This window comes from Typha latifolia, chromosome 5 (genome assembly GCF_019914945.1).
Source record: "Typha latifolia isolate L0001 chromosome 5, TyphaL0001v2, whole genome shotgun sequence".
Lineage (NCBI taxonomy): Eukaryota > Viridiplantae > Streptophyta > Magnoliopsida > Poales > Typhaceae > Typha > Typha latifolia.
In genome coordinates, this window is record NC_133090.1 from 5,276,637 (window position 1) to 5,285,758 (window position 9,122).

The 9,122-nt window shown below is 36.7% G+C and overlaps 2 protein-coding genes across 2 annotated transcripts; one reads left to right on the forward strand and one right to left on the reverse strand.

The window, feature by feature from the left end:
- The first annotated feature begins 6,202 nt into the window (after nucleotides 1-6,202).
- Nucleotides 6,203-6,938, forward strand: LOC140788996 (14 kDa proline-rich protein DC2.15-like). The gene has a single exon (XM_073138562.1). The coding sequence runs from the start codon at nucleotides 6,273-6,275 to the stop codon at nucleotides 6,660-6,662; it is 390 nt and encodes a 129-aa protein (XP_072994663.1). The 5' UTR covers nucleotides 6,203-6,272; the 3' UTR covers nucleotides 6,663-6,938.
- Nucleotides 6,939-8,545: 1,607 nt separating this feature from the next.
- LOC140789715 (14 kDa proline-rich protein DC2.15-like) lies at nucleotides 8,546-8,815 on the reverse strand. The gene has a single exon (XM_073139513.1). It carries the CDS (start codon nucleotides 8,813-8,815, stop codon nucleotides 8,546-8,548), a length of 270 nt encoding a protein of 89 aa, XP_072995614.1.
- Nucleotides 8,816-9,122: the final 307 nt, after the last annotated feature.

The following is a 9,122-nucleotide window of genomic DNA, read 5'->3' on the forward strand; positions in this document are numbered from 1 at the left end:
GAGTTTAGTTGTGGCACAAATTTATGTAGATGACATTGTTTTCGGGGCAACGAGTCGATCATTAGCTAAGGAGTTTGCAGATCTTATGCATAGTTATTTTGAGATGAGCATGATGGGTGAGTTGAAGTTCTTTTTGGGACTTAAAATTACTCAGTTGGAAAGAGGGATATTTATCGCTCAAACCAAGTATGCTAAGAATCTTGTGACTAAATTCGGTTTAGGAAATGCAAAACATGCTAAAACTCCTATGAGTACAACTACCAAACTAGGTAAGGATATTTCAGGAAAAAGTGTTGATCAGACACTGTATAGGAGCATGATTGGTAGTCTTTTGTACTTAAGTGCTAGTAGACCAGACATTGCATTTAGTGTCGGTGTGTATGCTAGGTTTTAGTCTGAACCTAAGAAGACACATTTATTTGCTGTGAAACGTATCATAAAATATGTCGGTGGCACAGTTGATTTAGGTATCTGGTTTACTTATGACTCGGGAGCTATCATATCTGGATACACGGACTCTGATTAGGCAGGTTTCCTTTTGATTTACAGAGATTTGAGTATCTTTGTACTTTTTAGGGATTTGTGCTTTGGATTAATTTTTTTTTTGTTTTGGTTTGCGTGTTTTGGTTTGCGTGTTTTTCTTATTATTTCTTTTCGGTTCTTTGTAAGTTTTCTTTACTCTGAACTTTTTTTTGGTTTTAGTTTCAGATTTGTCAAGAGTTTTTGTCATTAAAAAAATTGATGCACTCCTAGATTCAATAATATACTCTTGACATATAAATATGATTTTTCTCTTGATTATGAGTTATTATAGTCAATTTTGTCATCTTGCAGTATATTATATCATTTCTGATTTATTCACTCTCTCGACTTTTATGATAATTAAACTAAATTTAATGCACTCATAACGTGTGTATATTCTTAAGTGAGCATGACATCATGAAATTTTTTTTAAATAGTTCACTATTGACGTTGATTTGCACAGTTTGACCTCATGCTTAGTCATCACAAATGTGTTCATAAAAGATCAATGAAAAGGGCTACAATGAGTCCTAGTGGTGAGTTCAAGTATCCATTGTCTGCTCCATTTCCTGATGTCAACGAATATGCTGGTACTGTGTTAATTAAAAGGGAATGTTGGAAGGGCAACATGATGCCTCATGCGAAACTGACTTCAGTGGCTCGCATGCTTCACCTACTTTGTCTGTACAATGGCACCCCCAAGACTCGTCATTCTAGTATTAGTCATGATCGTGCTTTCCTTCTTCATGCGATGTTGTCGGGAGTTTCTGTTGATTTGGCTGCGGTGATCTACGATTCTATTCTAACAGCTGCACAGAAAGAAGCGCCCCGTGAAGGGTTGCCGTTTGGCATATTTATTATCAATTTGTGCACTTAGAGTGGGGTGCGAGTGGATGCCTCGAAACTTTCCCTTAATTCGCAAAAACCGTTGGATCGGATTACTCTTAAGCGGAGTCAAGCTCATGATCAGTCGTCTCCTCTCAAGCCGCCATATTCTGCCGCTGTACGTTCATCACACCTCGACATTTCTGATGACAGTTCGGATGATGACTCATCTCACACTGAGGGGAGTTACCACAGTTCTCTGACCGTTTCGATCAGCTTAGCACTCAGGTGCAGGACCTCCATTTGGTCATGAATGATTTACGAGCTGAGCAAGCTCGTCAGGGGATCATACTCGACTCCGTGTTGTCGATTCTTCATCGTCAGTTCCCTCCGAGTTCCTAGTCTTTGGCATTTGTGTCAAAAAGGAGGAGAGTGAGTGTGAGTTTAGACGTGTGTTTAGAGTTTAGGAGTTTACTGGTGTAGGGGGAGTAATGGCGTAGGGGGAGTTTAGACAGTCATAATAACTTTGCGTGAATACTGTGAATCTTGTTTGCTTGAGTACTTGTGAACTGCTTGCTTGATAACTTGTGTTTGGATTGTTATTCATTTCAAGTTATTTTCACTTGATCTTGGTTTAGTATATTTTTATTTGCAGGGATTGATGTGCTAAAAGTACTAGACTTGTTGAATGCTCATTTTGAATTCTTTGTAATATCTTGTAAACTAGATGTTTTGTCAAAAATTGCCAAAGGGGGAGATTGTTAGGTTTTTAATTATTGACAATTGTGTACAAAATATTCTAAGTGTATTTTTACATGTATATGAGCTTTATACAAGTCTAGAATATCTCTAGTTTGAAGAATTGCAAAATTATTGGAGAAAAGCTGTTGAGTTCACACCGCGTTCACAAATGCGTTCGAACATGGTGCGTTCACAAATGCGTTCGAATGTAGATACTTGCGTTCACACAGACCGAGAGCTGTGTTCACAAACGCATTCGAACATGGGTACTGCGTTCACACAGACCGAGAGCTGCGTTCACAAACGCGTTCGAACGCAACCTGAAGAATTCAAGTTGTCGTGTTCGAACGCATTCAGGCCTGTTCGAATGCACCTGAGATCAAGTCATGTCGTTCGAACGCACCTGGGCCATGTTCGAACGCACCAACGAAGTTTAAAAATATTGGATCCTCGTGAGTTTGGATAAGACTTGGATTTGTCTCTATCTTGGAGATCATATATAAGAATTGTGTTGCCTTATCTCTAGGGTGGTTGAAGAATCATTATTGAAGGAGACTTCTTGAGGCTACATCGGTTCTTCAACTAACAAGGTTTCACTCATCTAAAAAACTTAATCTTTCGTCTTAAGGGCTATCTAAACGAAAGATCAATCTCGAGGGCTACTGAGGTTGGACTTCAATCACGAGAAGAAATGAATCATGGGTTCTAGCGAGCAAAACTGAGAGGAACAAAGTCGTTTGGATCGATGGGTTGTTTTGTGATTAGTCTTGTAACTGCTACTATTCTAGTGATTGGTTTTGATCCGAGTTTGGATCCGTGGTTTTTCCCATTTGGGTTTTTCCACGTTAAAATCTTGGCGTTCATCTCTGCTTTCGTTCTTAATATTTCTACGGACTTTTACTCAAGCGAACGAGTGATATCATTGCCTATTATTTAAATACATACTTGTGTCTAGGGGTTTTTCAGACCGTTAAGTATTAATCTGTTGATCATCTTTTAGAGGCATTAGAGATCAATTCTTGATTTCGAACGAAACGTACTGAATCGTTCTCATATCAATGCATCTACATTAGATCTGCAAGAACTACGTCTCAAGGGTCACTAAGACGGACGGATCAACCTTGAGGGTTACTAAGATTTGAAAATCTATCGTAGAAAGCAATATGTCAACGGGTAATCTATAAGCTTCTTGTTAACTGTTATAGGTTTTAGCGATTTATTTTGATCTGAGTTTGGATCTGTGAATTTTTACCTAATTTTGAGTTTTTAGACATAAAAACTTTTGTGTTTGCAATCGTCTTCTTCATGCTTTATTTTCTGCATATTATTATTAATATTGTGTGATAGATTTTATCTCCTAGGTATTTATTACGTTTTTCAATTTGTATAAGAGCATACCTAAGTATTCAAGTAAGTTTCAATTTTTTCAAATGCGGAATTATAGAAATGTTTCGGTCTACTCAGATAGGAAAGTCAAGCTACTCCTAGGTTGGATCGGATGTCAACCTGTGGGGGCACCATTTGTTACTATTGGACAAATTCCTTCTTTCCTTTTCTTCTTGTTCTTTGCCATAACGCACATTCCGGGATGGGTTGGAAGAGGAATTCCAAATTCTTACATGGATGAGACTAATCACACCTGATCAGTAAAAAAATTAAATCACAAAGAATTTATGAGTGAGTATTACACCAAGAATTTACAAGAGTCATTTATTGATTCGAGTTGGTTCTTGCTTGACGATGATAGTTTTTGCTTACGAGTTATATGCCTTACATCGGTTGATAGTACATGTTTTCTCATTTGAAGTATAAGATTGTGATATGGATAATTAATTAAACACAAATTAAGGATGGTTACAACTATGGATGGACGTACAAATTAATCATGGGTTGTTACACTCATGATGATTGATGATTACACCCATGCATCAAAGGAGATCCTAGTTTAAATGAGAAGGATATATATATATATATATACACAATTAATTACTGAGACGATTGACAAGCTGGTCCTTCTAACGATCGTATATTACTTGCTTAACCTCTTGTAGTGTTGTGTGTGTGTGTATATATATCAAACTACAAACTTGTGCATTGCGACATATATATCAACATCCCCTAATATTCAAACAAAACATGCAAGGAGTCCATCCAAGATACGAGATGGATTCGTTTAAGAAACAACAATGCAATAAGGCTCCACTTGGATTTGACTAAAGAATTAGACATGATGTCCTCTTCTGTGTGAACCCAAGAAAAGTTTTAACGGAAAATTATCTCATCAAGAATATAAAAATATTGAGAGCGGACGAACTCTTAAGACAATATTTTATTTTATTTTAATTTTTTTGAGTTTGTTCTTATCCTAAAAAGGAGCACTATATGTTTTGTTGCACCATGCGTTGTCCTTTTCTACCAAATTAAAGTGGGTAAAACCTTGATTTGCTTCCAAGATTTGGTAACAGCAACGACCTTTTCTTTTATATATATATATATATATATATATATATATATATATATATATTGTGTTTGAATGAGAGAATAGAAGCTACTCGCACTAAACAAGAGTGGTATCTATTTCATGTAATAGATTCAGAAGGTGGAACATGAGTTACCTTTTAGGCTTTGTCTTAATTAGGATCTCTTACTGGATGAGAAATCAAGAACTGTTTACAAATTACTATGATATGCTAGTATAAAATACGCAAAAAACAATTATGGGGGAAAACTCTATGTTTGTTCTTGATGTACGTTTTTTAATGAGTTCTCGTCCTCATTTGGCACTTTAAGGAGTAGCATTAATTGGATGCAAGTTTTTCCATAGTCCTTCATTGTGCGTGAGTAATTAACTTTGATGATAACCTGATCATGCTTGACTGTTTAATTTCACTTGGAGTTTAATTCTAGATCCATTTTGAGTTGAGCCTTGATATGATAAAACTTTGAGAGGATTAATCGTTGAAAGCATCTTCGCGAGCTCTTGTTGGTGCGTATATAAATAAGATACAGAAATAAATGTTTGCTTCTAGGCACGCAACAATAGCAATGTTTCTTTAACAAAATATTTTTCCCTATCAAATTTAGATGAACTAGTGTGCATCAAGATACAGAAAATTTCTCTCCAGGATACAAATTAAGAAGCTAGTGAAGCACTGATATCTGACTGCATTTTTACAAATGAAGTCAACCTGAACTTTTTCAGAGTTCTCTATTCTAGCTTTTGTAAAGGATTAAGAGAAAGTTGGAATCTAATCTAAATCTTGGTTTTCAAGATGCTTTATTATTAAAACGATACCAGCATATCACCATTCTAAATCTGTTCATTCGTTAACTATCAGTCCCAACGACTGTCATTTTATTTGGATCATCCGATCGCAATAGTCATATACCCGGACAGTATCTAGTTCGATCTTTGGAAGAGCACATCCAATAAATAGATTAGCCTATTACCCTATTCTAGTGTGATGAGAGATAAGATATCCATTACCGCTAAGAGGTTATGGATGTAAGTCATTATAACAACCTTCTTAGACAATCTTCTCAGAAATGAGGGTAGGATTACATACATTAAAGTGGATGTATTTTTAAGGTCGCCACGTAGTTTTATTCTAGTGCAATGTGGAGGATTCACAAATTTTCTTATTCATCATGTCTCAATATTTAAGTGTATCAGTGCAACGCATGAGGGAATGTGTTAGTCAAGACAGAAGATATGATATATATTATTAGTTTGTCTTGTAACGGCTTAAATATTTAGATCAATTGGATTATCTAACACAAGAAAAACAATTATAGCTAGCAATTAGAGAATAATAACACCAAATAGTATGACATTCCATCCTTACTGTTTTCTATCCTGGGGACAATCTAGAAACAATTTTGTTTATATATCCTCGATCGAAAACGACTTCTTACCACTCTATGGTTGCATGGCATATACGTCTCACTATGTACATCCAATCATTAACTGTTACATGTGCGACAGAATATGAAATGATACTAAAATACACACTCTGTTTCTTCGCACAGCCTACTAAATTCTCTTCGAGCTTTCACACTCGATCGATAATAATTCTCATTAAGCACATAAGCCATTAACCTTCCTCACTCTATAAATACTCACCACCTCTCCTTTGCAACCCATCCACAAGCAACTACCAACTCCTTTGTTAATTTGCACTACCATGGCATCCAAGATTAGCTCATCTTTTGCTCTCTTCCTCACCTTCAACCTCCTCTTCTTCGCCCTCTCGGATGCCTGCGGTGGCCCGTGCCCAAAGCCAACCCCGACGCCGACCCCGACCCCTTCATCTGGCAAGTGTCCCATTGATGCCCTCAAGCTCGCCGTGTGCGCCGACGTGCTCAGCGGCCTCATCAACGTCAACGTAGGGCACCCACCAAAGGAGCCTTGCTGCTCCTTGATCTCCGGCCTTGTCGATCTCGAGGCGGCCGTGTGCCTTTGCACTGCTATCAAGGCTAATCTCCTGGGTATCAACTTGAACATCCCTGTTGATCTTAGCCTTCTTCTTAACTACTGTGGCAAGAAGGTGCCTACTGGCTTCCAGTGCCCATAGGTCTCTATTAATAATTTCCTCAAGCAGTACTACTACAAGTACTTGGTATCTGTTGTTATATAAGGTTTTCTGTAGCTTTCTTTTGAGATCTTGGAGGGTTGGTTGCAAGTAGCTAGAATGCAACAGCTTAAAAGATCATGCAGGTACTTGATCATGCAGCTTGAAAGACTTGTTGGGTTTGTTAGTGAGTGTGCAAGGGTTTAGTGTTTGATAAGTATAAAGCCTTTCTGTGATGGTTATAACTAGATATACATATGGCTTGCATGGCTGATCAAATATTCTACGTGATACTTCAAATATTAATTCCATTGGTGTTGGTGGCAAAGGTTCCATTTAAACTCAATCTTAGTCAACGTAGATGATATATATGGATCGAGCTTTTATTTAGCTTGAACTCGAGAAAAAAAAAATAAGAAAAAAATGCGTGAGTTAGTTATATATATATATATATATATATATATATATGCATGCAAGGTTGACAAAAATCTAAATCCTATAATTTGAATTCTTGTGCTCGGCTCCACTCAGAAAACGCTAAAAATGAATTAGTTTCTCACTGAAATTAATCGAGGTGATCGAATTTGAACTAGGATGAAAGTGATTTAGAGATGAGCTTTGTTTTTACCTGGGAGAATAATTTCAAGTTGATCTTCATCCCAGCTGTTGAGAGCTTTATATGTGAAGGTTTTGTTACGCGTCCAAAAGAAAAAAGAAGAATATATCTTTGCACTAAATACAGTTTAGCGATCTTCTTTCTTATACAGATGGAATTTATATAAATGGTATTATATTGTACATTATAATTCACTTTCAATATTAAAATGTGAAAGGCCGGCTGATACGTACGTAACAAGTAGCTCTTTATTTATATCAAAATTAATCCTACGTGCTCATAAACCCACCAACCTCAAGTTCTAATGACTGAGTGAAACATGTCAGCTAATTTGACCAGATCCTCCTCCATTCCCGTGAAATTATTTTGGCATAATCGTTCAACTTAGCTTAAGCTTCTATCTCTTGACCTTCATTGATAGATGAACGTCAATTAGATATAATAAGAGATCAAATATTCCACAATAAGAGACTGCTTTCGACATATATACCAGTAATTAATCTTTCTTCCTTGACATATCCACAATAACATGTGTCAATGAACTTATTAGTTTCAGGATAATAAATCTGAGTACTATTTCACATATTTTTAATATATATATATACTAAAGGAGTGAAAATAAGAGATTTCTTATTTTCATGAAATTTTAGCTTGAAAATTTCGTAACTATATACTCAGATGATTATTAATCAAAGGCCAAGGGATGATATCAGAGGTTTATAATAGTTAATTTGGGATACACTAGGAATTGTTATGGCAAGAAATTTTATGTAGATCCTTAGTGATTTCTACCAAAAATTACTTCAATACTTTCGACCCAGTTAGATTTAGCTAATATGAATTTGCATGTACAAGGATCTCAGAAAAGAAAACTCTCCAAATACTCTGATAAGATTAATGAGAATAACTAAGCACAAAAGAAGGAGGTTACATTCATTTGATAATTTTAAAATGCAATCCCAGATATTTTATCATTATATGATCACAAACCAAATTCCCAAACAATACATATTAGATACAACAAACCTTACTATGGAAGCAGACCTTAATCCATCCGAAGTCCAGCAACTCAATTAAACAACAATGCTACAGATTTGCACACCATAACAACCAGAACATATATATCAAGGCCAAATTGGTTACATAGAGGGAGACATAAGCATCAATTGCACACTTCAGCACACTTATAATCACATGGATGCCACTTATGTGAAGGTGAAAAGCATGTGTATTTAGTAACGGGTGTTTCACATACGCATCGATCACACAGTTAAGCACATTTGTAATCAGCAGGGACCTTCTTGCCACAGTAGTTCAGCAGCAAGCTTAGGTCAACAGGAACATTAAGCTTGATTCCTTGGAGGACGTCGGCGCAAATGCCAAGCTTCAACGTATCCATCGGGCAAGAACCCGAGGACGGCGTAAGTGTTGGTTTGTATGGTGGTGGTGGGCATGGGACTGCAGTAGAGGAAACCATGGTGAAGAATAGGAGGTTGAGGGAAAGGAAAAGACCTGCGGATACCAAGGGTTTGAATGCCATCTGTAGTGAATGAGAAAAGAGAAGAAGTGATAGATGGATAATGGAGGAGATGGTGTTGTGGTGCACTAGGGTTAGGGCTTTATAGGAATGAATGCATTGGAATTTTGTGTGAGAGGAGATGTCATTTTGCTAAGTAGTGATGATCAAAGCTGAATTTTAGATTGAAAGGACTATTTTGGCCTTGTAGAAATCATTTAAAACTGTTTAAAATGATGCAGGACAACGCCTTGATTGTAAAGTTGAGAAGAAAAAGTAGGGGGAAATAATCAAACCCGTGGAATCCACCAATCGGGGTATCGGAATCCAC

Bases quoted from the DNA above. Each gene is read 5' to 3' on its own strand.
- LOC140788996 (XM_073138562.1), top strand. From the start codon at position 6,273: ATGGCATCCAAGATTAGCTCATCTTTTGCTCTCTTCCTCACCTTCAAC.
- LOC140789715 (XM_073139513.1), bottom strand. From the start codon at position 8,815: ATGGCATTCAAACCCTTGGTATCCGCAGGTCTTTTCCTTTCCCTCAAC.